At 47.9% G+C, this 26279-nt stretch overlaps 1 protein-coding gene across 2 annotated transcripts in view; it reads right to left on the reverse strand.

The window, feature by feature from the left end:
- Window positions 1-26279, reverse strand: part of PCSK6 (proprotein convertase subtilisin/kexin type 6) — a 191083-nt gene that overhangs the window by 51226 nt on the left and 113578 nt on the right. For both annotated transcript variants that reach the window (XM_042988222.1, XM_042988221.1), the window contains exons 10-13: window positions 24604-24707; window positions 22566-22683; window positions 10585-10773; window positions 6603-6739 (exon numbers count right to left, since the gene is read on the reverse strand). In XM_042988222.1, coding sequence (XP_042844156.1) covers window positions 6603-6739; window positions 10585-10773; window positions 22566-22683; window positions 24604-24707 — 548 coding nt within the window. The remainder of the gene's footprint in view (window positions 1-6602; window positions 6740-10584; window positions 10774-22565; window positions 22684-24603; window positions 24708-26279) is intronic.

A 26279-nucleotide genomic window follows, 5' to 3' on the forward strand; every position in this document is an offset into this window, starting at 1 on the left:
AAGGAGAGACCTCTGCTCTGGCTGCATCATCATCAGCCAGCGCCCTGTCTCAGGCCTTGCAGGCTCTGGATTGTAACTGGGGTGGCCTGCGTAGTGCTCGGCTTGCACGCCCACCCCGGATGCCTCAGGGAGCCTAGTCTCCCACACCTGGGCCCACACCTGCTTCCCCAGTGAGGGTGCTGAGGTCCTAGCGAGTCCAGATCCGGCACTCAGTAAAGTTCAGTAAAGGTGTGCTCAACACAGGAATGAATGAAAAGCCACTTTTGTAAACACAACACAGCTGTGAATCAGGATGTGCTCTCAATTCCCTTCCTCCCTTGTCTCCCAGAGGAGACTGATCTTGGGAGAAGACACACCCTTCCCCTGGCCCAGGAACTGAAGAGGACAATGAATGAACTCATCAGCTACTCAGTTTCTAAGAAATAGTTTTAAAACGAATGACACAAACCAGGTTCAATCTGACAGGGGTGAGTATTCTTTGAGCTAGCATATTCAGAAGACTCAGTTATTTAATAAGCTGTGGTCTTAGCTGAGATTTCATAGTACTATCACATAGCACACCATTGAAATGGAGTTGTTTTCTTTTTTCTTTTTTTTTTTTAAGCAATTATGTAAGTTGCAGAGATTTGAGGGGTATTGAAGTGAACGATACAGAACCCAGCACCTTGCTCCCGAAATAGGGTCTCAGGAGCACTGTAGAGAAATGAGAACAGTGCTGCTCCTTCTGGCCAGCCAGTCTTTGTGTTTGCTGCATTAATCTTGGCACTGAGGCTGGCGGTGACTGGAAAACCAGGGAGGGAAAGACATGTGCTTTGGGATCAATCACACCCTGGGCACCAACGGACAACACCCATAGGCAGCTCCCAGGTCTGCATTTCTCTTGGGCCCCAGAATGCTGCAGTCAGTAGGAAACTTTCGTTAACTGGTGTCACCTTCTATGGCTGAGGTCCCCGACAGACACTGCCAGACCGACCTAAACTTGTAAGTGTTGGGGACAGCCCTGCTTTGTTAATAATGCGCTTTTTAAATTTTTTATTTTATTTTTGAGAGAGAGACAGACACAGCGTGAGAGTGGGAGGGACAGAGGGAGAGAGAGAGGGAGACACAGAATCTGAAGCAGTATCCAGGCTCCGAGCTGTCAGAGCAGGGCTCAAACCCACAAACTGAGATCATGACCCGAGCCGAAGTTGGACGCTTAACTGACTGAGCCACCCAGGCACCCCCGAGGATAGCCCTGCTTTGAAAGCCAGACTGGTTGAAAGACCCTTCTCATTCTTTTTTCTCTTCTTCCCTGTACTCTGGAGAGATGCTGTTGGAACCAAGACTAAGTCCACCTGTGCACAGGGAGGAGGCGCTAATGCCTGGATGTGCTGAGCGTGCACAGCCCGGAGAGAGGAACCCATCCTCCTCACACACAGAAAGAGGGGAGGGCAGTAAGGCACCAGCAGCAGGCCACTTGCCTGCTGCTTGTTTCTGCAAAGGCCATCTCAGGAGTGGCACCTCCCTGCAGGGCAAAGCTTGTGCAAATGAACCGCCACGGGAACTGCTCAGGAACGCACAGGCACTTAGTGTGCCCCGGTCCCCCAAATTCCAATAAGCCACAGAAGGTCAGAGCTAAGAGAGCTTATTCTGTTCCTGTCTCAACCAGCCAAAGATGCAGGTTCTAACCATGCCCAAGGAAGGGCATTGGCCTGTTTCAGGACTTACTGTGGGGCCGTCCTCGGGAGGTATCCCCTGCATCTCTAAGCCTGTGTCCACTGTAGTATGTAAAGCAGCTGGTCATGTGGTGATCACAAAAGATTCCAACTGTACTCACTCATTCATCAAACAACCACTGCGCACCTATGATGATCCGCACAGCAGGAGGCATTGGGAACACGGGGAAGCCAGCAGACAAGGTTCCAGAGATCAGGGTGAAAGATGAGGGCAGGGCTGGAGAGTGCTGTGCAGGCAGGAGACAGGGAGCAGAGGTGGTGGGAAGGGACGTAGGGGGTGCGTGGTGCATAGTTCTGTGCTGGGCACTGAAGCAACCCCACAGCTCAGTACTTGCACTTGCGAGAATCATCATTACGTAGGTAGATTTCCCTCCAGTGCCCACCCCTGCAGGGCAGCAGGGTATCCCCACTCACCCCCTGGGAGAGTGCGGGCACACTTGTGGCTTTCACTACCAGCTACTTGCCAAATGTGTACTTCCAGCCCAGACCTCCATCCAGGTACACATCTCTATCTGGATTTGTCATAGGAATCTTCCATGGAACCCCCTGCCCTAAACTAAGCTCCCGATCTTCTCTTCAGCACCCCCTCCCCTTCAGCGTTCCAGATCCAGGAAACTGCGGGTCCGTTCTTGCCCAGAACCAAACCAAACTTCTGGAGTCGTCCATGTCCCCTCTCTGCCCTCACAGCCCGTATCTTACCTGTCAGCAGGCCCTCTCAACACGGCTTCGGGAATCTGACCACTCCACTGCCACCACCCTGGTCTGAGTCACCTTCCTCTCCCATCGTGATGACCCCTTAACTGTGCCTCTCCTCTACTCCAACCACAGTTCAGAGTAGTCCGACCAAACTGGCAGGGGTGAACCTAGTAACAGAGAAGTTCACACCGTCTCTCTCCTCTGCCTAAAAGCCCCCAGTGGCTTCCCACCAATCCTTGCAGTGGCCTACAGCGCCGGGTGCAATGTGGTCTTGCAGGATCTCGGGCACCACTGGACACACCACATTAGCACCTGCATGCTGATAAAGTCGCCCGCAGGCAGTGCCGGTCCAGGGGGTGTGGGGATCTCGTAGGTGCCTGCCCATCTTGCCGCCCACCCACCCCTGCAGGAAGAGGATGTCTCCAGCTGGTCCTAAAGAGGACTGGGATGTGGGCAGGCTGGAGAGAGGGGAGGGGTAACCTCAGGCCAGCAGAGCCCCCTCCAGGATGTGGACGTGCCACACGAGCCACTGCTTCAGAGACAGGCAGGTCCTCTATGAGGGTTCAGAGAACATCTAGCTCAGCTCTGTTTCACAGCCCAGGACACTGAGGTCCTGACAGGGACCCTGACTTGCAAAGTTCACTGAGGTCCTGACAGGGACCCTGACTTGCAAAGTTCTTAGAAGTGTAAATAAACATCTACCAGAATCACAACGGTGTGCACGCTCTTCCCCGCGATAGACATGGGCCTCAGCTTCCGACAGACAAGCTGTGCTGTGTGAACACACAGCTCCACAGACGCATCCATCCGGGTGCAAGTGGCAGTGCTGATGGCACAGGAACAACACCTTGTACCCGAGGAGCACGCGATGCTTGTGGCTGCAGCTGGCATGAGACGCTGATCCTCGACTTTCAATGGTAGGTCAGTGCACTTAAGGGTTTGTTTTTTTTTTTTAATTTTTTTTTCAACGTTTTTTATTTATTTTTGGGACAGAGAGAGACAGAGCGTGAACGGGGGAGGGGCAGAGAAAGAGGGAGACACAGAATCGGAAACAGGCTCCAGGCTCCGAGCCATCAGCCCAGAGCCGGACGCGGGGCTCGAACTCACGGACCGCGAGATCGTGACCTGGCTGAAGTCGGACGCCTAACCGACTGCGCCACCCAGGCGCCCCAGTGCACTTAAGGGTTTTAAAAGAGTTCAGGAACTTCTACTTTAAAAATATGTGAATTTCGGGTGCCTGGGTGGTTCAGTGGGTTGAGCATCCGACTCTTGGTTTCGGCTCAGGTCATGTTCTCATGGTTCATGGGTTCGAGCCCCCAATCGGGCTCTGTGCTGGCAGCGCAAAGTCTGCTTGGGATTCTCTCTCTCCCTCTCTATGTCCCTCCCCTCCTTTCTCTCCCTCTCTCTCTCTCTCTCTCTCTCTCTCTCTCTCTCTCTAAAAATAAATAAACTTTCAATTTCAAGTGGTTTAATTTGAATTTCAAGTGATGTAAAATTTTGCATCTTTGTATTTTTAGACTGTTATAGTAACTTTTTTTCAAAATAGTTATTATCCTAAAGGCAGAAAGAAAGTGACTGGGGGCAGGCAGGGTCTTATAGATGATTTGATCATTTAAAGTCAATTTTCAGGGTGCCTGGGTGGCTCAGTCAGTTGGGTGTCCGACTTCGGTTCAGGTCATGATCTCATGATTCGTGAGTTTGAGCCCCACATCAGGCTCTGTGCTGACAGCTCAGGGCCTGGAGCCTGCTTCAGATTCTGTGTCTCCCTCTCTCTCTGCTCCTCCCCTGCTCACATTCTGTCTCTCTCTCAAAAATAAATAAAGATTAAAAAAAAATTTAAGTCAATTTTCTGGGGGCATCTGGGTGGCTCAGTCAGTTAAGCATTTGACTTCATCTCAGGTCATGATCTTGTGACTCGTGAGTTTGAGCCCCGCATCGGGCTCTGTGCTGACAGCTCAGAGCCTGGAGCCTGCTTCAGATTCTGTCTCCCTCTCTGTCTGCCCCTCCCCCTCTTGTTCTCTCTCGATCGTTCTTTCTCTCTCTCACAAAAAAAAAAAATAATAAAATCAATTTTCTGCATGAGGCAAGTCAATGCTCTTCTGTTCTTCCTGGTTAGAAAAAAATTCTCTGAAATTGTGCTTCATGAAAACTCAGAAAAGGACCAGGGCAGGGGAAGGTTCTAGGGTGATCAAGAAGCAGGCCCCTAGGGACAACAGAACGGTGAAAGCAAACTTCAGGGAACTGTCTCCACAGACAGCATAGTCCCTGTCCCTTTACTACAAATCCCAATCCAACAGAGAGATATGTGAAGACATCAGAGACTGTGGTTGGTGACTATGGCAGAAGATGCAATGATTATTCTCATTTTCTCTCCTGGTGTAGCCTCATCACCTCCATCAGTGCCTGGCCCAAAGTAGGAATTCAATACAGATCAGTTCAAGAAATGATTATGACCCAAAAGGAGAGTTAGGAAAGGCTACCATCCTAGAGGAAAAAAAACAATCTGAAAGCAAAAGTAAGAAAACCATTCCATTTACAATAGCATCAAAAAGAACAAAATACTTAGGAATAAATGTCACCAAGGATGTACAAGGCATGTGGACTGACAGCCACAAAACAATGCTGATAGAAATGAAAGAAGATCGAGATAAGTCAAAATAAATAAGTAAATTGTGTTCACGGATGGGAGAACTCAATTTTGTAAAGATGGCAATTCTCCCCAAACTGAACTAGATTCAGTGAAATCTCTATCAAAATTCCAACCACTGGGGCGCCTGGGTGGCTCAGTCGGTTAAGTGTCTGACTTCTGCTCAGGTCATGATCTCGTTGTTCGCGAGTTCGAGCCCTGTGTCAGGCTCTGTGCCAACAGCTCAGAGCCTGGAGCCTGCTTTGGATTCTGGGTCTCCTTCTCTCTCTGCCCCTCCCCCGCTTGTGCTCTGTCTCTCTCTCAAAAATAAATAAAAACATTAAAAAAAAAAAACCTCTTACAACTCCATAATAAAAGACAAACAACCCAGTTTTAAAATAAGCAAAAGATATGAATACACATTTCTCCAAAGAAGATAAAAGTGGGCAATAAGCCTACGAAAAGATGGTCAGCATTATTAGTCATTAGGGGAATTAGTGCAAATCAAAACCGTAATGAGACATACTTCACACCCACTAGGATGTCTATAATAAGAAAATGGATATGATAAAACAAGAGCTGATGATGACAGAGAGAAACTAAAATCCTCATATAGTGCTGATAGGAATATAAAATGGTACAGCACTGCAGAGAACAGTTTGATGGTTCTCCAAAAAGTCAAACATAGAATTACTATATAACCCAGCAATTCCATTCTTACGTATACAACCAAGAGAACTGAAAATGTATGCCCACATAAAGACTTACATGTGGATGTTCAAAGCAGCATTATTCCTAACAGTCATTAAGTAGAAAGAACCCAGCTGTCCATCAACTCTTGAAAGGATAAACAAAATGTTATAGATGCAATTATTTACACACAATTAAATTGTATTTAGTCATGAAAGGGCATGAAGTATGATACATACTATAAACATTATGCTAACTGGACACGAAAGGTGACATATTGTGTGATTCCATTTACATGAAACATCCAGAAGAGGCAAATCCATGGATACAGCAAGTAGATTAGGGGTTGCTGGGGGCTGGGAGAATGGGGAGTGTCTGCTTAGTGGGTATGGGGTATCCCTTTGGGGTGATGACAAAGTTCTGGATTTAGTTAAGTGGTAAGTTGTAAAACACTGTGAATGTACTGAAGGCCATTTAGTTACACACTTTATTTATTTATTTTTTAATGTGTATTTATTTTTGAGAGAGAGGGAGAGACAGAGCATGAGCAGGGGAGGGGCAGAGAGAGGGAGACACAGATCCCAAGCAGGCTCCAGGCTCTGAGCTGTCAGCACAGAGCCTGACGTGGAGCTCGAACTCACGAACCGTGAGATCATCACCTGAGCCCAAGTCAGACGCTTAACTGACTGAGCCACCCAGGCGCCCCTAGTTACACACTTTAAAAGGATTTAAATGGTGAATTTTACCTCCATAAAAAAAAAAGAAGAAGAAAAAGAAAAGAAAGAATTATGAGAGACACAAGTTAAATAAAAGTCTGAGTTAACAAAAAGGTAGAAATAATAAAAGTGGTCTGGAAATTCCTGAGAACAACTGACCTTGCTTCTCGGGGTTGCGGACCTGGGACGGCATGTCTTGGATTTCCAAGGTCCATTCCCCCTCGGCCTTTTCTCCCCAGCAGTGCACGGTCATGAATTCCCAGTTTGTAAACCCTTCATTGGAATGATCCAGCAATCTGCAATTGGAGACTCGGGGTGAGAACACAAGGATCTGGAAAGGAGGGGGTGGGGCAGGCCGAGGAGGGCTCTCTCCCAGCTCATAATTACTTAGGTGACAGTACTATTCAGCTGAGTGGCACCTCCAGGGCAGCAGGTCTGAGAACGGAAGGAAAAAGAGCCTGGCCCTCAGCACAGGCACAGGTGCAGGTACAATGGTGACCGCTTTCAAACCCTCGTATTACGACACAGCCCTGGACAGCAGCTTCACCTCCATTATCCCATTGGGTCCCCTGAACATTCTGGGAGGTAGGCAGGCTGGCAGGACTTACAGATGCCCAACATGAGACGGACTCAGCCAGCAATGGGCTCTTCCTGCCATCCTAGTTTACTGATGGAGAGATCCCAAGGGTAGTGATTCATGGCAGGTCCAACAGCCAGGAACCAGCTGAGCTGGGACTCACCCAACGGCATTCGGACTCCTGTCTTTGTTCTTTCCAGCACAGGGAGGTGTGTAAGAGATTACCAAAGAAGGTCCTCAAACCCCCCACCCCCCCACCCCATGTTCCTTCAGGTGTTTGGTTCCTTCCTACCCCTTCCCTCCTACAGAGGATCTGGACCAATGCCTGGGTGCACAAAGGCAGAAAGAGGCTAGGCCACATGATTCTTTGACTTAAACACCTAGGGCATCACAGAGGAAACCTTTCTAAAATGCTGGCTTATGGAACGAATGAAACCTTCACATCTCTCATGGACCCAGCTCTTACGTGCTATTCTCCAGGAGATACAAAGAAGGAGAAACGTGCAACTCTCCAGGTCTTAACAGGCTTCAACAGGTGCATTTGGAAGAGATGACATAAGAGGCCTGGTTGTTCTCCAGTGTGGGTGGGAGGCACCCCTGGGTGCAGCACGGGGAGGCACAGGAGCTCCCGCCCCTCAGCAAGCCTCCCCTTGTAGGTTCTGATGAGCCTCCCTTGGTCCTTTGCTACCCCAAGGTCCTTCTGGACTTCAACCCAGATCCATTTCCTCTTCTTTGACTTGAGCAGGAAACAGGAAGCAAGTTATGGGCACTCTCTTTCTTCCCACACCCTGTGCCCTGCTTAGTCTCCTCTCCTTGGAAGAAACAATCTCAGGTTCTTCTCTCTTACTCTTCCTTCCCAGTCTAATTTTCTAGCTCTATTGTGGAACACTGTCTTTACCCAAGAGCTCTTTATTTGTCATCAGAAGTTCAGATACATATTTGGTGTGATGTAAGACTGGATGCCTGATTTGGGTGTCCTCCGAACATCCAACGAATGTATAAAAACCTTTATCGGAAGAATGTTCTTCGCTTGGCGAATAGTGAGGGGGAGGGCCACACCCTGTACGTTCTTCTAAGAAACTGCAAAGGTCAAGGCTGATTTTCACACACGATGCCAAACTGAACCTGACCCGCCTGGACAGAACAAAGACAAATTGTCTTCTAAGGGCTGAAGTACTTAACGAAATGTCAACTTAACTCTTGGTGAAAAAAAATCTGGCAACCTGAAAAAGCTGCCGTATTGAGCAAGATGCGAAATAAAGTAGAAGTAATACATCGCCCAAATACAAACTCTTGATATAATCACAAACTCCGTGCCTTGGAAAAAAACAAATTCCCAAGACTCAGATGACTGCCAAATGGCCTCAAGGCAGGTTTCAAGTGCTTGATGGCACAGGTACAGCACCTCCTAGCTAACGGGTAGTCTTGAAGCGAATGAACTTGGCAGGCCCCGCTTGTTCCCATCTAAGGGGCACACACTGGGCTTGAACAGGACGGAGGTTAGAAGGGGAGGAGAGCAGAGTGCACAGGGGCCAGGCGGGGGGGATGCTGGGGTGCTGGAAGGTTCTTCCAGGTCAGGTGGATGTAAGCAGGACAGGGAGGGAGGGCAGCTGCATGTGCCGGGCATTTTCATCTACATCATCAGCATCCAGTGCTTGTAGCATTCTGGACTGTGATGGGAGTGAAATGACATTTCCAGAGGTGAGGGATAAAGGGAGGAGAAATGGGTGACTCCTGGGTGCCCAGCCAGGAGGTGAAGGAGCAGGGTATAATCTCACCTCTCTGGGCCCACAGCCCATCTCGGCGTGGGTCCTCGCAGGTCACTGCTGCCCTGCTGGCCTCTGACCTGCCGCCCCAACCCCTAAGCCTCACTGTGGCTCTTGGTCAACCCAGGTCACCATTTGGTGCCTGGATCCAGCTCCTGCCTCGAAGTCAGGCCTCACCACCTTAGATGCCTCCTGGTGTGCAGCATAGAACAAAGGGGGCTCTAGGAAGGTGACTTCATGAGAGCCCAGAGAAGTGGAGCCTGTGCCTGGCCTCCGTGCTACTGTAAGGACGGGGACCTAAGGTGCCTTGAAGTGGCCCCGCCCATCCGCCCAGCTCCAGTCTGGTGTTTGAACAGGGAATGAGGGCCCTTATCAGAGAACTTCAATGTTTCAAGGAATGCTAGAAATTTGGACTTTTAGATGAAATCTCTAAAAGTTCCAGTAATAATAATAGCAACTCTGGTTGCAAAATAGCATAAATAAAGCATTGGCTTGCCAGCTGGCACTCTCAAACTGCTCACAGCCTTGCTGGTCTCCCAAGGGCAGAGGCAGAGTGTGGCCCAGGCCTACCTTCAGGAGGGAGAGATGCCCCCTGTCGCTCTCATTCTACGAGGGTGGAACCTAACCTGGTGGGGACTGAGCCTGATGGCCAAGCCCTTGGAACCCATGAAGCCAGGATCTGGTCTCAGGGCTGGTTCCAGAGGACAAACTCCCCACTCCTTCAGACAACTGGCTGGCAAGAGCATTCAGTCTTTCATCTCTGCAGGCAATCTCTCTGTCTTACGCAAAGTAGGGGTGGGGTGGAAGGGGGCTAAGAGAAATGGCAACTCCTACCTGGTCCTGAATGGAGGCCTTCACTCAACCCCCATTTTCTGAATCCTACAGCCCAAATATGGCTGCAGCCCCAGGCAGGGAACCCAAATGGGTCATGTGGGCCCAGTGTGGGCAAGCAGGCAGTGGGGCCACGGCCCAGAGGACAGGTAGTGGCAGGGTGCTTCCTGAGGCGGCGGGGGACACAGTTGCCAGCTGTTTTTCAAGAGAAGCTGGAAGTGCTGGTTTGTCCTGAAACCTTTCTTTTTCCCTCTGCCTCTTAGCTAGAAGGGGCTGGAAGGAAGCCCCAGTCCCCCTTGCCCCCTCCCCCAACCTCCCATTAATCCCCTCACTGCAGTTACCTGCAAGCAACACAAATGCATCAAAGTACTTCTTTCTTGTTTCTGACTTTGTGGAAGAAATGGCTCCATGGCTCTCCACAAAGCCTATGTGAGACCCCAGAGTTCAGAGGCTGTTTATTGGTCCTGAGTGGGACCCTCTCAGGCACATGGGTGAGAAGGCTGTAGAGAGCAGCCACCGAGCGCCCCAAGCGAGCCAGTCTCCCATGGAGCAGAGCCTCCTGCCCACACAAGTTCAAGAGCACACCCCACAACTGGAGAACCGTGCAGAAGCTTCAGCGGGCAAAGCAGTCCTTCCCTAATACAAGCTTTTACTCCAGATGCCGAGTGAATGTGAGAAAAATGATCTCTGGTGCACTTTGAAGAGCAATTAAGTCATAGCCAGAATTCCATAAATCTCTCCAAACCCTTATCTCTCCTGCCTGGAAACAAAAGTTTTCCAGGAAGGACGGTTTTGAAGGCCAGGTTTCAGGTTGGTGGGGTATACATCTGAGTATCTCCAAGAGGAAGCTGCTGAAGAACCAACCTGCCCTGGGGAGGAGGGCCCTGCAGGGACACTGTGACCTGGGGCTGAATAGGCCCTCCTGACAACCCCCAGCCTTTGCCCCACTAGGCCAGCCTGGCCTTACCTCTTTGCCAAGAGTTGAGACTTGGTTCCCGAGGGAGAAATGAGGTGGATCTGGAGGTCTCCCCTGCGTGGGTGGGAAATAGAGATGCGAGCCACCACATGCTCCAGGTAACCCACACGCTGGTCTGAGTGGTCCGCACAGGCAGTGGTCAGGGCGGTGGTCCGAAGCGTCTGCACCACAGGGATGCTCCTGGGAGAGGAGGGAGGGACTCAGGACGTGACACCAGAAGCTCCAAGTCTCGAGTGAGGGCCATGGACTCAGGTCTTCCCAGGAACTCCCAGGGAGGAGAGCTCTAGCCCCTCTTGGATGTCCCACTCTTGGGTGCTCCCAGTGGAGCTATCTTGCTGGCCCAGAAGATGTTTGGTGTCCTGGAATTTGCTTAGAGACACAAAGAATGGCTTCTCATACAGACTCTGCTAACATACCCAGTGATCGGCCCCCTCAGTGCCCACAAGCTGGCTTCTCTCTAAGTAGCCTTTGGCCACCTCATTTCCTCAACTGCTGGGGTGAGCCAGGCTTTAGAACCCCACTACTTTGTTTCAAAGACCAGCCTTGATAATATAAGTCACCAAGCTGACTAATAACAGCAAACATTTCCGGAACTGACTGCATGCCAGAAGCTAGACATGGCACTGAGAATTTACCAGGATTAATCTATTAAATCCAGAAAGAGGTCAAGGATCATGCCGAAGGTCACACAGCTACTGAGGAGCAGAGCTGGGAGGTGAGGCTGGAGTTCACTGCTCCCACCTCTGTTCCACACTGTTCCACAAGGATGCTGTGTGGACCCACACTTGTGTTTAAGACACTGGGGATGAGGAGATATGGTCAAGGGCTGGAATTGTGCTCTTGTGCTAACTGCACTGGTCAAGGCTGTAGTGACTGGACCAGAGTCATGGAAGATGGACAGGAACTGGTCCAGTCCCTACTGCTGTGCATGGAGACTGGGGGCCCCTCCCTCCCCTGTCCTCTGATAGGAATGGATGACAGTTCTCTTTATGAAGTCAGGGAAGTTTTGCCATATGGGATGGGATCTGAGGACAAGCATCAAACCCCAATCATTCATGGCTTATTTCCACCAGAATCTTCTAAGACTCCCCAGAGGAGGCAGACACAAAGCTCACACCTGCACGTGCCCTGCCACATCCAGGCCAGGCGCTCCCGCCCATTCTGGGCTACCACGGTTGCCCCCACCGCCCCCACCACTTGTAAACTGAGGAAAGATCTCCTGCCACCCAGCAGCACATTAATAATCCCCCATTGCTCAGCCAAGCTCCGTCTATTAAGGGGAGCGCTTTTCTCATTACACCCCGACTTTCCGCTCGGGAGGGGAGGCTTGCAGCGTAGTCTCAGCATCTCTCAGGAATTACATCGCTTGGCTCTACAGGGCCTGAGTCATAAAAAACAATCAAAACAGTTATAAACAGTGATGTAATTCCCTCAGAGACTCTGTAAATATTTGAAAACATGATTTGCATGCATCATAAATTGATTTAGAGATGCTGACTTCTTTCACTGCCTTCTCCCAAATTTTCCTGTCTGTGTTTACAGGTCAGCAGGCCCCCCGCTGTGCCAGATGCAGAGCCTTTCCTGGGACCAAGAGGAAGGTCAAGCTAAAGCAGAAACAAAAGCCATAAGAAAGTTTAAAAACCTGCACTATCCCTCCAACCTTTGGCCATTCGGGAGATAGAAATAGACCTAGAAATAGACCTGAAATCCCACCAGGGAATTCCTTTTTTTTTTTTTTTTTTTTAACGTTTTATTTATTTTTGAAAGAGAGAGCACAAATGGGGGAGGGGCAGAGAGAGCCGGGGACAGAGGATCCGAAGCAGGCTCCATGCTGACAGCAGAGAGCCTGAAGCCAGGCTCAAACTCATGAGATCATGAGTGAGATCATGACCTGAGCCGAATGAAGTCTGATGCTCAACGAGCCACCCAGGCACCTGCCCACTGAGGCATTCTTAATCCTAAAGATAAGGCATAGGATTTCAGAGAACAGGAAGGGGTATAAGATATGGCAAACAGACCCCACTCTCACCTGCCCACTTCCCCTGTGCCCCAGCCACAGTGTTGACATCTAGAGAAAAACAACAACAAAACAACAACAACAACAACAAAAACCATCTCAAGTAGTGTTAAATAGTGAGATTATGAAAGCTTCTTGCATTTGACACTTTTATTCTTGCCACTGGACTCTAGCTGCTAGGCCACCCCAGAGGTCAGAAAGCTTGGTTGCTCTAATGCCCGGAGGCCACCTTGCCCCTGCCTGCAGGGTGGCTGGCTGGGGGTGGGCAGCCCACAACTCCTTCCTTTGGAAATTAAAGCCCAGCCTGATTAGATTTTCAAACTTAAGACATTACCCCTGCCTGGGGGGGCAAGGAGTCCCTTTCTCTGGGGAACAAGGCTAATTATAACAGTTTGTATGAACCCACACTGTCACAGGCCACCAGACCTCCTCATTTCTGCAAGTTCTAGGAAAGGGTGGGGAGCCCAGGACATCCACTCAAGGACAACGAGGCATTACCCTCCTTACTTGAAGTTAACCTTCCCCACCTTTTATTGTTCTTGTTGGAACAAATAACCTAATATTCCAAATCAGGGGCTTTTACATTTCCTATAAAGAGAAGGGAGGTGAGGGGGAGGCTTTAAAATGTTTCAGGATAGTCAAGTTGAAGTTTTTCTGTATTTCAGATAGAAACTCCAAGTAGAAATGGGGAAGCTGAAAATCAAAAGCCATCACTCTGTAAGGATTAACTCCTATGCAGAAGGCGAAATCACTGATGGGTAGAAAAAAGGAAGTTATTCCCCATCGTACAGTTATTTCAAAGATAACACAGAAAATGCAAGTGGACTGCAAAGCTGTGTATTTTTTAGTTTAAACGGTGCGGGGGCGTTATCTTTGTCACACGAACACAGCTAAATTGTATTTTAACCATGAAAACTGATTTAGAAAGGCCTTAAAGTTCCCAAGATAACTAAAAACGTCCCACTGTGATTAAATTCTGTAATTGTTGTCTGTGTATGCAAGGCCATCCCCCAAGGGCCCTAAAAGAACCCAAGGAGTTAAAAAATCCCAAGAGACCTATCTCCAGACCCAGCGATAGATATTTAAACTATGGAGACTGTCCTACTTTGAAAAGATCTCTGAGGACAGACTTGTCACTTCCTGTTGAACCACATTTCAGACTTAATTACTGATACTCCAGATGTTCTCCTTTTATCCTCAAGTCTCGTGAACAGCTCCCTTCTCTTGAGGGTGGAGCAGTCTTGACAATAACTTCCTAGTGCCTCCTGACCTTTGACCTCTGAACTTTTCTCCAGTGTATAATAGCATCTAACATCTTGTAAATGTGTAGAAACAAAATCCGCTTTAATAAATTCAAGGCACTCACCAAATCACAATGCTTGGACTCCGATAGCATCACAGTAAAATTCAGAGCCAAAGATAAATATTTTCAAGTATGGGTTTTCCCTGCTGTCTGAAAGTAGAGTGTTCCTATGAAATCTTTTTCAAGCTGAGAGCAAAGGCATTAAGCAAAGAAGCAATTACCATTAATTTATATGGGAAAAACATGTGAGGACTCCCAGACGCCCAGCCCCATCCACCCCCAAATCACCTCTCTTAGGTTTTTCTGATACCTTAAGAAATGTCCTGCTAATGGATGCACAAAATAAATGGAGATAAAGCACAGATGCTCACAGATACAGTTCGAAGCTGTGACTGCTTGATGCTGAGATGCTGGGTGTAGTTCCCCGGGGAAGGAGTTTGGGGGCACCACTATTGCTGCTTAGGGTGTGCAATGACTTTATAGCAGCTCGCTGCAAAACCAATACTGAATGCTATTTTCGCTTTCTGCCCTTTCTTTGGGAAAAGCAGAAATCCTCTGCATATTTCTTCCAGGTCTAAGACTTTCATAAAAGCCAAGTGGTGTAAGGTGAACTTTTGAAAAGTGAGGGATACCTACACACCAAATGGCCAGGGAAAGCAAGGAGAGGGGGAGGTTGGTAGCTACCAGTGGAAACCCTGCATTGTTCTTCTTGTCTTTCTGCCCTGGCTGGGAACATACTACAAGCTAGTATGTCTTTCTTTTTTCTTTTCTTTTCTTTTTTCCTTTCTTTTCTTTTCTTTTCTTTCCTTTTCTTTTCCTCTCTTTTTTTTCTTCTTTCTTTTTTTTCCCTCTTCTTTTTCTTTCTTCCTTTTTTCTTTTTTAAATGTTGTTTTTTTAAGTTTATTTATTTATTTTTGAGAAAGAGAGAGAGAGAGAAAGAGAATGAGTGGGGGAGGGACAGAGAGAGGGAGAAAGAGAATTCCACTGTCAGCACAGAGCTGGACACCGGGCTCGATCTCATGGACAGTAAGATCATGGCCCGAGCTGAAACTAAGAGTAGGATGCTTAATCGACTGAGCCACCCAGGTGTCCCCAAGCCAATATTTCTAACTCCCACCTTGAAGACCTCTCTCCAGCTCAGCTACAAGGGCAGATCTGTGCTCTGGTGCAGAGCATTTCCAGAGCAATGCTGCCTTACCAAGCTGCAGGGCTGGAGGCGGGGTGGGCAAAGCGAGCTGGGCTCAGCTCCTCACTAGACAATTCTGAGATCATGCTGAGTGGGAGACCTACCAGAATCGGAAGGCAGACTGGTCCTTCCCCATGTTGTATTTGGAATCTGTCTTGGGCTGACGACCATTACAATGGAAGGTCAACCAGGGGCACCTGGATGGCTCAGTCAGTTGAGTGTCTGACTTTGGCTCAGGTCCTGGTCTCAGGGTTCATGAGTTTGAGCCCCTCATCAGGCTGGCTGCTGTCAGCGTGAAACCTGCTTGAGATTCTCTGTGCCTCCCACCCCCCCTACCCCTCCCCTGCTTTGACTTTCGCACACACTCTTTTTCTCTCTCTCTCTCTCAAAAAAAAGGAAGGTCAACCAGTAACCCTTTCACAGACCTTCTAAAGGGTAATAGTGGAGTAGAGGGGGGTTAATTGGGACATTCCTGTTAGACTAAACTGTGGGAAAGCAACTTGGTCTGTTGGAGGGCACAGAGGGATCTGAATGTAGACAGTAAAAAGCTTCTGGGTCACTTTTTAGATCTATGATATGTTCTAGGATGAACGTTCTTGGCAGGATGGTCACAGAATCCCAAATAGATAGATTCTTTCATATTAGCTTACATTTCAGGTCTTCCTTAGATGAAATTGCTTTTGATTATGAAACCACAGCACATCACTTAGGCTGGAAATACAATTTGAAAAGAAAAAGAGACTAATCCAGTACATTAATCTAGACATGCTGTTCATGATTAAGTTGTAAGGTGCTTTAATACACAGTGTTTAAATTTATATTTATTTTTCTCCCCCCCTGTATGAAACAAGGGGCTAAATTAGCTGGCCTTAAACATTCCTTCCAGCTCTAAGATTCAGTCTGATGGGGAGTGAAAAAGACAATAAGATATACAGTCACTTCCCATTATTCACGATTCCGTGAAATTTGCCTAAATCAATACTTGTGCTTTTGTGATCATTTGTGGATATAGGCAGAACAGCAAAATGTTTGAGCTGCCCAGATACACACGTTCCCAGTTGAGGCCAAACAAAGGCGACACTCTGTCTTTTGTTTTCAGTTCTCATACTGTGAACAAATGTCCTTCTTGTGATCTATTTTTAGTGCCATGTTTTTCATATTTTTGTGCCTTTGGTTGGTGGCTTCATGGCTTAAAATGGCCCCCAAGCAGAATGCTGAGGTGCTGTCTGGTTCCTAAGCATTGGACAGCTGTGATGTGCCTTGCAGAGAAAATACGTGTGCTGGGTGAGCTTCATTGAGGAAGGAGTTACAGTGCTGTTGGCCTTGAGTCCAGTGTTAATGAATCAGTAATACATAGTAAATAAAATGTTTTTAAACAGAAACACACATAAAACAAGGTGATGTATGGATCAGTTGACAAAAATGCTGTGGCCAGAGGCTTGCACAAACCTAACCCTGTATTTCTCTTAGAAGCGATGGTTCTATATTTGCAAAGTCAGTGTTTGTGGTGACTTCATAGAACATTAACTGAGAACTGGCTGTATTATTTGAATTCAAATACTAATTTTTTAAAAAACTATTCATTATTTTATTTTAGAAAGAGAGAGGGAGAGACAGAGTGTGAGTGGAGGAGGGGCAGAGGGGGTGAGAGAGACAGAATCTAAAGCAGTCTCCACTCTCAGTGCAGAGCCTAACGTGGGGCTTGATTCCACGACCCTGGGATCATGACCTGAGCCGACATCAAGAGTCAGCTGCTCACCTGGCTGAGCCACCCAGGTGCCCTCAAATACGAATTTTTGAAGTAAGTTGCATTTATAATTTGGGGGGAACAGGTTTGTGGCAAAAAATAAGCTTGGAATGTCAAGGGCTGTAGGATAATAGGCAGCTTACAAATATTCACCAGTGTCTCAAGGGGTGTCAGGAACCAGGACAAATATGAGGACCCAGGTATGGTCACCCACCAGGGCAGGACAGCAGAGCACGAGTTTTCCTAGGATACCAGCCATGCCCTGATGGAAGAAGCCAGAAGCAGGGTCCTCATATAGCATCTAGGAGTGCACACAATTAGATGCCCTGGAGAGAAGTGCCACGCGGGGCGTGTGGGCAATCTGCACAGTATAGACAGGGCAGACCAAAGGTCAGAGTAAGAGGGGCTTTTAGCTTTTAAAAAAGATGCCAAACCAGGCTGTGCGCCACAGCACAGAAGGGTCCTGAAGTTGGGCCGATGTGGGTCATGGCCACACGGGTACTTCATCAGGACATAGTGGCTGTGTGGCCTTGCCTGCTCGCCTAGCTAAGCTGCTGCCGAGAAGACAACTGGGCCTGGCCTCTGGGGTGCTGGCAACTGCTCAGGGCTGGAGGAACCTCCTACTGGCCAGGGCCAAGGTGCCTTCTGTCCTCAGGGCCAGTGTGCCCAGCCGGTTGGGGATGCGGAAGGAAGAGAAGCAAGCTCTCTCCTGGAGAACGTGCAGATCACTCCGCTTGCTTCGGTCCCGCCTGAGTCCCTGTGATGTGCCCCTTCCCAGGGGGACAAGGTGGACTCTGGGGACGGGCAGCCTGGGGTGGCAACTCAGCCCCTCCACCTCTCAGCCCCAGGCTACTCCTCAACTCCTTAGGGCCTCAGTGCCTTCAATATATAAATGGGGATAAAAATAGTCCCCACACTTCACACCCTTGTTGGCTGTTTTGAATGTGTGAGCTCACACAGAGCACTTAGGCCAATGCCTGGCACACAGTAAGGTCCTGATCATTATCCATTATGCTTATCTATGTATTTATAGGTAGAGTTGTGATAAAGTAACCAACCCGTGTGGTCTAGTTTCATGAAATACGAGAAGGAGAAATAGTATGTGGTTAATCCATAGTTAATTGTTTTTAACGTAAGGTTTTTTTGTTTTTGTTTTAATTTTTTTAACATTTATTTATTATTGAGAGACAGAGCTTGAGCATGGGGGGGGGGGGGTAGAGAGAGAGGGAGACACAGAATCGAAAGCAGGCTCCAGGCTCTGAGCTGTCAGCACAGAGCCCTATGTGGGGCTCGAACTCACAAACCGCCAGATCATGACCTGATCTGAAGTCGGACGCCTTACCAACTGAGCCACCCAGGCGTCCCAGGGTTTTGTTTTTTTTTTAATGTTTATTTATTTTGAAAGAGAGAGAAAGAGCATGAGCAGGGGGGAGGGGCAGAGAGAGAGAGAGAGAGAGAGAGAGAGAGAGAATCCTAAGCAGACTGTGCCATTAGCACACAGCCTGATGCGGGGCTCACACTCACAAACTGTGAGATCATGACCTGAGCCGAAATTGAGAGTCAGACGCTCAACTAACTGAGCCACCCAGGCGCCCCCATCCATAGTTAATTCTCAAACATCTACAAATATATGGTCTGGTCTATAGATAATCTTTAATATGCAAAGCCTTTGGGACTGAAATATATTTTTGGGTGTGTGAGTTCTTTCGATAAAAGACAAGCCACACTACACTGTAAACTCTAGATGGTAACCTTCCAAACCTATTAAAACAAAAGATGAGTAGATAATGTCTTAATCCTTTAAGAGATTCTGCTATTGTTGCTGTCTTTCCAGAAGGAGTAGAGAGTCAGGGATGACATAAAATGTTTCATAGCAGCCCTGAGTTTTAAAGACACAAAGAAGTGCTGGCTTAGAAACATCCTAAGGGTCAAATAAGATATTTACTAGCTGGGCCTTTTATTTTTTTGTTTGATTCACAGGAATTATACTGAACTTGATTTTCTTTTTTGCTTTTAGAAAGGTTATAAAAATATCAATTTTGTCCTACTCTGACACACAGATTTTTAAAAATGTTTTTATTTACTTATTGAGAGAGAGAGGGGGAAAGAGCACAAGCAGGGAAGGGGCAGAGAAAGAGAGAGGCAGAGAGAGAGACGGAGATAGAGAATCCCAAGCAGGCTTAGCACTGTCAGTGCAGAACTTGATTTGGGGCTAGATCCCACGAACTGTGAGATCATGACCTGAGCCTAAATCAAGAGTCAGACACTTAACTGACTGTGCTGTGCAGGTGCCCCAGACACAAAGACTGTTAAATAATTTTGCATGGGCAATGTCACAGGTCATGGTCCTCTGTACCTTCCTTTAACGGAAGAAAAGTCCTAACCATTTGTGCCCAAGACTAAGCAAGGATCTCTCCTGAATGTGTTTGAATGTCAAAAGTCATTCTCTTTTGCAAAAGTAGCTGTCAAGTTCAAGTGATTTTCCCCTTGTCCTTGCATTTAGATTTAGCATTCATCGACAGCTTTTATGATGCTCTGTGGGTGCTGGAGAGCTAAGTCAGACACCATAGTGTCTGTTTCGGGGGGGCTCAGTCTGTTTTGGGATGGGGGGGTGACAGGCTGTAAAGAGATGGCTCAGTGAGATCTGGCTGTGCCTTGGAGCAGGAGGCCTGGCCCCTCTCGTTTCTTACCACCCCCACCCCTGTGGTCCCCTCTCTCCTGGCATCTCCAGGCAGGCTCCCTGACCTTCTCCATGCTCCTGGGGACTTCTTATTCTCTCTCAGGAGGGGGATATAGACAGAGACAGGCTAAATTCCCAACCCCACAGTCCCTAGATGCACTTCATTCCTGCCCCAGTATGTGACCATCTACACCCAGGCCCTCTGACTCAGCAACCCATACGACAGTACTGTAGAATGGCAGATGTGGCCACAGCCCCCACTGGGACGTCCATATTTGCTCCTAATGAATACAGTTCTCTGAATTTCATCACACTAGGGCAGCCTTTCCCTTCTACCCGAGAGGAAAGAGGTAAATGTATCACTTACGTTGCACCCAGGTATGCATGGGATGGCCAGATAAAGAGGCTCTCTCTCTTTCTCTCTCTCTCTCTCTCTCTCTCTCTCTCTCTCTTTCACTTTCTGCTTTTCTCCACGGGAAGCAGCTAAAGCCAACTCTGGGACATTCAGAGAGTCCTGGATTCCACCACGAGAAGGAGAAACCAGAATGAGGCCACAAGAGTGGACGGCTCTCTTGGTGGAGAGCCAGACCATGGAGAAGGGGGACTGACAGGGAGAGGGAAACATAGGTATGTGGGAACATTTCCCTTTAATTTGTAAGCCAAGTGATTCCAGAAGCTTGGGCAAAGCTAGACAAGAACCCTCATGAGAGAAATTGGCCATAACCTTCAGGGGTGCTTAGTGGCCCTGATTCAAGAGACCCTGACAGGTAAGCTGGAGCTCTCTGCCAGGAGACAAAGCCCAAAGGTCCCTTCCACATAGTAATATTTTTCTCTCTCTCTCCTTCTCTCTAAATCTCCCCCTCTCCCTCTCTCTTCTCTCTTTCTCTATCTGGAGGCCCTTATCTCCTTGGGAACAGTTGAGAGTGCAGTTAAGCAAGTGCTTTGGGATCGCCGGTTGGCTGAAAAGTCTAGAAAGAGCCTGAAACCGCTACACGTAAAGATGACCTTTCTTCAGAAACAGAAGTCTGATTCTTCCTCTCTGTTGGAATTCGCAGAGTCCTTTCTTCCCTCAAAGGACAGGAACAATGTCACACTGTATGTTTTGGCTGTTTCCCTCAACCTATGCTGTCTAGACTCTGTGTGCTTTCATTTAAAAAACAAAATAAAATAAAAATAAAAACAACCCTTCGCCACCTAGGCACCACTCTACCATCTTAAAACTATTTCTGGCAGGAGAAGAATGCTTCATTCAGGAGCCGCCCTGATGGGGAGACCCGTGGGAGAGAAGTAAGCCTGGACGCAGTGGCCTCGCGGAGCAGGACCCAGCTCCCAGGTGCCCAGCATCACCTGACCTGGAGTCTGATTCCCCACGTGCCGGGCATTTTCCAACAGGCAAAACAAAAGAAAGCAAAAGGCCTTCTTTATCTCAGAGAACCTCTCGCTTTCTTCTGAATTGACAGGCTAAGGCTGCCCAGATCTGGAAAATTATGCTTTAAGATGTCAAGATTGAGAACTGCCGCTGGCCGCCTTGCCTATCAGGCCTGGGAGGGGTCACCCAAGCTGTCAGTGTCCACAGTTAGCAGCAGGACGCAGATGTAATTTCTCAAAAGAGCTTTCCATGGCTATTCATCCAACAAATACTTTCTGAATTCCTCCCGTATGCCAGGCAGCAGCGAGAAGTGTTTTCCCCAACATTTTCTAGCAGAGGAACACATTATGAGAGGTAGATGCATTCTTTTTTTTTTCTTTTTTGAGAGGTAGGTGCATTCATTTTTTTTTTTTTTTTGAGAGGTAGGTGCATTCAAAGAAGAGGCAGTATCGAAGGGAGTGATCTGTATTTGTTGATAAAGGAAGGGTCACTTCTGATCACTCCAACATGTCTTTTTCCAAACACGCATTTTCCCAAAGGTAATAAAATATTTACAGCTAAGAACAACAAAAAAAAGCATTCCATTCTTTATCAGATACTGAGGCCTAGAGAAACACCATTTTCCTCCTTAAAAAGTAGAGTGGCTATGGCAGAATTCAGAAGAATCATCTGATTTATTCTCCTGATGGAGTAGGGTTCTTGCTATCTGATTTACTCTGTGGCTGTTTTTTGTTTTGTTTTTTTTTTTAACAAAAATTCCAATGAATGAATGCATCTGATTTAGAGCAAGTCACTACAAAGGGCGACACCGGGAGTGTCCTAACCGTGCAAGAGAGACAAAGCCAGGGTCCTACAGCTCAAGGCTTGTTAAAAAATCCTGGTGCTTTGGGGCACCTGGGTGGCTCAGTTGGTTTGAGAGTCCAACTTTGGCTCAGGTCATGATCTCGTGGTCAGTGGGTTCAAGCCCAGAGTCAGGCTTTGTGCTGACAGATAGGAGCCTGGAGCCTGCTTTGGATTCTGTGTCTCCCTCTCTCTCTGCCCCTCCCCCACTTGGGCTCTGTCTTACTCTGTCTCTCAAAAATAAATATGTGTTAAAAAAATTAAAAAAAAAATCCTGGTGCTTAAACCTTAGGAATGTTAGTTATCAAGTCCAGATAAAAGTGAAGCAGAGGAAAAGCGCTCTGCGCTTTGGATAATAAGTCCCCTTCTGCAACAGAGAAGCGGGAGATACGGCCACTCCTGCTCTGGGCTGAGGAAGTCGCACTGTGGGCTGGGCTGCAGCTAGGGCTCCCAGGTGACAGAGACGACCCCCATCACAGCTGCTCCAGTGGGCAGGGCTGATTGCTGGGCCGGTCAGCTCTGCTAAGTATCCTGGGTAAGAATTTCCCACACGAGGGGCCATGGGTCTGACTCCCCACCATGGGGCAATCTGCAGCAAGAGGAGAAACCATAACTGACAGCAAAATACCTCCAAACGGTCATGAGTTAAGTGACTCCTTTCCAGCTCAACAATCCGTATGAGAAAACGCAGACACGTCTATGCACGGTCTATGCCCACCGACGTGCACGGGACTGCGTGTGTGAACACCTCCCCCTGCAGAACCTGGCAGCAGAGTCAGGTCAGCACCGACGTTCCTGAAAAGCCACGCGGTGCCTGCACTGAGCCTCACCTGGGCCTCTTGTCTGTGGTGGCGACACACATGTGCTGGGAGGGCACCGCTGTCCACTTCTTCGCCTCCGTGACGAGGGCTTCCGCGTCCACCAGGCCAAATCCATAGAGATGACTAACTGGAAAGACAGAGCCTTCAGACCCCGCCTCATCCTGCCCCCCAGGAATGGAGCGAGGCTCTGCGTTCACACTCCACTTGGCTCCCACGCAGGGCACCTGATCCAAAACTGCCACGGGACAGACCACTTGTGTCACTCCGTGGCTGCAAGGGTGCGGGCCATCACCTGGAAGTCCTGGGCCGCAGGACCAGCCCTTCTGAGGACCGCTCCAAGATCCCAGCCACTTTACCCTCTCCCTGGTCTGTACTCCTTCAGGTCAGGGGTGCGGGCCAGCCAATGTGGCCCACTCCGGTGCTGAGTAGGAAAAGAAGTGTTTCCTACTCGGACCTATTACTTTCTTTCTGGGAGACAAGTTTGGGTTTCTGTATAGTGAAGGGACTCATCGGCATCTGGGCTCCCCTGAATCATGAACCAGACAAGAGAAACAAAGCCTTAAACCCGTTGGTTCACGCGACCATGATGTGCAATAAACAAGAAAGCAGGGCCATCTTTTTTGCCATCTTCTTGGCCTGCTAACCTCCCACGGCATTTGGGGAGAGGGGCACGGTGTGCGCACTTGTGAGCTGGCCTGAGCCAGTGTTTAATTTGGCCGTGGCAGGAGAGTTTCAAAGTTTAATTTAAGAGGCAAGGTCAAGAACTAGATACAATCTATTTTCCTATTTAATTAGGCCAACATTGAAATGTAGGTCAGCTCTTGTTACAGCACACGACTACCACCAGCATTCCTGCAAAACAAAGATGCATTAGGCCTGCCTGATCAATGGCTTTCTTATTAAAAGGAATGTCCCTTGGAACTCACAATAACACCACTTGCCCTATATTTTACACATACTAGTAGTATCAGGCTTGGTGTCGAAATAGTTGGGCCTCAGCTTCAGGAAAGGAGAAAAAGTCCTCCCTAACATACCATGGCTGAATGGAAATCTTTTTCAAGCATCTCTGTTAAGAAGCCATACAAACAAAGCCAATGGCACAGTCCTATAATTATCTGCTTAAGAGGCTCCATGTATCTGGGTTACAAGCCCTGACTGCAGGTTGATTTCATGGAACCTATGTCTGTCCCAGGCTGGATCGGGGGAAGAAGCCTTGCTGTTCTAGGAGTTACTTTTATAACACAGACAGAAGTTTTATAGTTAGAAAGTAACTTACATAGCTATCTCAGGGTCCTCATTGTACACATAAGGAAACTGAGGGCCAGTTTCAAAATCGTATTGCTACTCAGGACTAAGAATGCAAGCTGCCCTTAGGTGGCACACAAATAAATATTATTTATTTATCTTAATAGTCATGGATTTGCTTGGATGTGCATTAGGAAAAAATAAAAGTACACACCAAACCCGTGTTTAACTAGATGTAATAAAGTTTCCTTTTAAAAAATATATTTTTTTGAAAGAGAGAGCGAGAGAGAAAGAGCACAAGCAGGGGAGGGGCAGAAGGAGAGAAAGAATCTTAGTGGGCTCTATATCCAGCTTGGAGCTTGACCAGGGCTCGAGCTCACATGAGATCATGACCTGAGTCAAAAGCAAGAGTCCGAGGCTTAACTGACTGAACCACCCAGGTGCCCCTAAAATATATTTCTTTATGTAAAAAAAAAAATGCAAGTCAATTTAAAGAGAACTATTATACCAATACTGGTACAGGTGGTCCCTGGATGTGGGAAAAGTCATGATGTTTAGGGAACCCTGAATTCTACCGATCTTGGGTTTTTTTCCTTAATGTCAGTGTGAGGTCCCAGAACACCATCCTTAAATCTCTAGCTACATACATCTCACTCTTGTGACACACAATCAAGGTCATTTGGGGATTCTTTTTGAGAAGCTCCTGTCAACCCTTTAATAGAGATTCCAGCAGGTGACCCAGTGGGCCCCCCAGGACCGGCTGACTGGTCCCCGCCCAGCCCAACAGGAGCCACCACCGCACCTTTATGACCAGCACCGTTGACTTTCCAATCATTTGCTTTCAGGTGCGCCGGCCTGGATGTCTTCACCAGCAGGTGCTGGACGTCCCTCCAGGTTAACTGGCTGCTGCAATGACACAATGACAGACCGCTGAAGTCCACACAGGTCAAAACAATGGCTGCACAGGACCATCCACTGTGGCACGACGGGAGCCAGCCCCGAGTGGGGACTTAAGGAATTCCCGAAGACTCCATTCCTCAGCAAGGGCTTATTTTATAACCTCTTTGTGAAGAATGGTTTCCAGGGATTAAATCCTAAGATAAAATAGTGCAACGGGTGACCTAAAATCCCTAGCGTTAAAAACCCAGCCCTGCTACCAAGGTGTGCCTGAGTGCTCAAGGCCTAGAGAGGAAATTGTGGCAGCGGAGAGAGGGACCTCCTTATTTTACAAGTACGAGGGGGCCTATTTTTCATCATAAGTAAATGGCTGTGGTGCATGACAGCATGCTTAAGCCATCATCTTCCCAGACCCTGTCGTTGTTTAGATCCACCTGCTACCAATTATAATTTGAGAGTTTAGTAATTCCCAATTTATAATATATTTGTTTTGGTGCAAAGTGGAAACATCTCATTGAAAGAACACATGCCCACTAATAAAAATGCACAGATCAGAATTTTTTGAGTCTAAGATACATGGTCCCACCTTTTTAACGCCTCTGTAACCAGGATCCATCTTACGATGATAGATGATACTCTCTCATAACCCCCTCTGTCCACAGCATTAAGACCAGGTCGCAGACAGATGCTGTCTTAAATACAGTCTGCACCCCCTCCTCTTGACCAGTGCCTGCCCTAGCCCACAGTGGTTACAATGGTCTTCCTGATCACCCACTCTTTGTGCGTGCTTAAAAATATACATAACATAAAATTTACCTCTTAACCATTTTTCTCTGTACAGTGCATGTCCTTGGTACTTTCCCATTGCTGTACATACATCACAAACCATCCATCTCCAGAGCTTTTTCATCTTCCCCAATTGGAATTCTGTCCCCATGAGACACTAACTCCCCGTTTCCTCTTCCTCCCCAGTCCTCTGGCAACCACCATTCTACTTTCTGTCTCTATGTACGTGACGACTCTGGGAACCTTATATAAATGGGATCCTACAGTACTTGTCGTTTTGTGACTGGCTGATTTCACTCAGAATAATGTCCTCCAGGCTCATCCATGTTGTGGCAGGTGTCAGAATTTCCTTCCTTCTTAAGGATGAATAATACTCCATTGTTTGCATAGACCACATTTTGTTTATCCATACATCTATTGAGTAGGCACTTGACTTGCTTCCTCCTTTTGGCTATTGTGAGTCACACTGCTATGAACATGGGTGTACAAAGAGCTCTTCAAGTCTCTGCTTTCGGTTTTTTGGGTAGATACCCACCCGCAGAATTATAGGATCACATGGTAAATCTTTAAGTTTTTGAGGAACCACCACACTGGTTTCTACAGTGGCTGAACCATTCTATTTTTCCACCTCTTTGTCTGTTGTCCACTGGGACCTCACTGTGGTTTGAGTCTTGGGGCACAAGTAGATTCCTCCCTTGGGGCTCACTCTCCAGGCACTAGCCCCAGGCTTCTGGGATTTCTCCAGCATGTTCTTGCCACTGTGCCAATGACCTCACCGGCCTCCTGGCCATGTTC

This window comes from Panthera tigris, chromosome B3, assembly GCF_018350195.1.
Source record: "Panthera tigris isolate Pti1 chromosome B3, P.tigris_Pti1_mat1.1, whole genome shotgun sequence".
NCBI classification, from domain to species: Eukaryota; Metazoa; Chordata; class Mammalia; order Carnivora; family Felidae; genus Panthera; species Panthera tigris.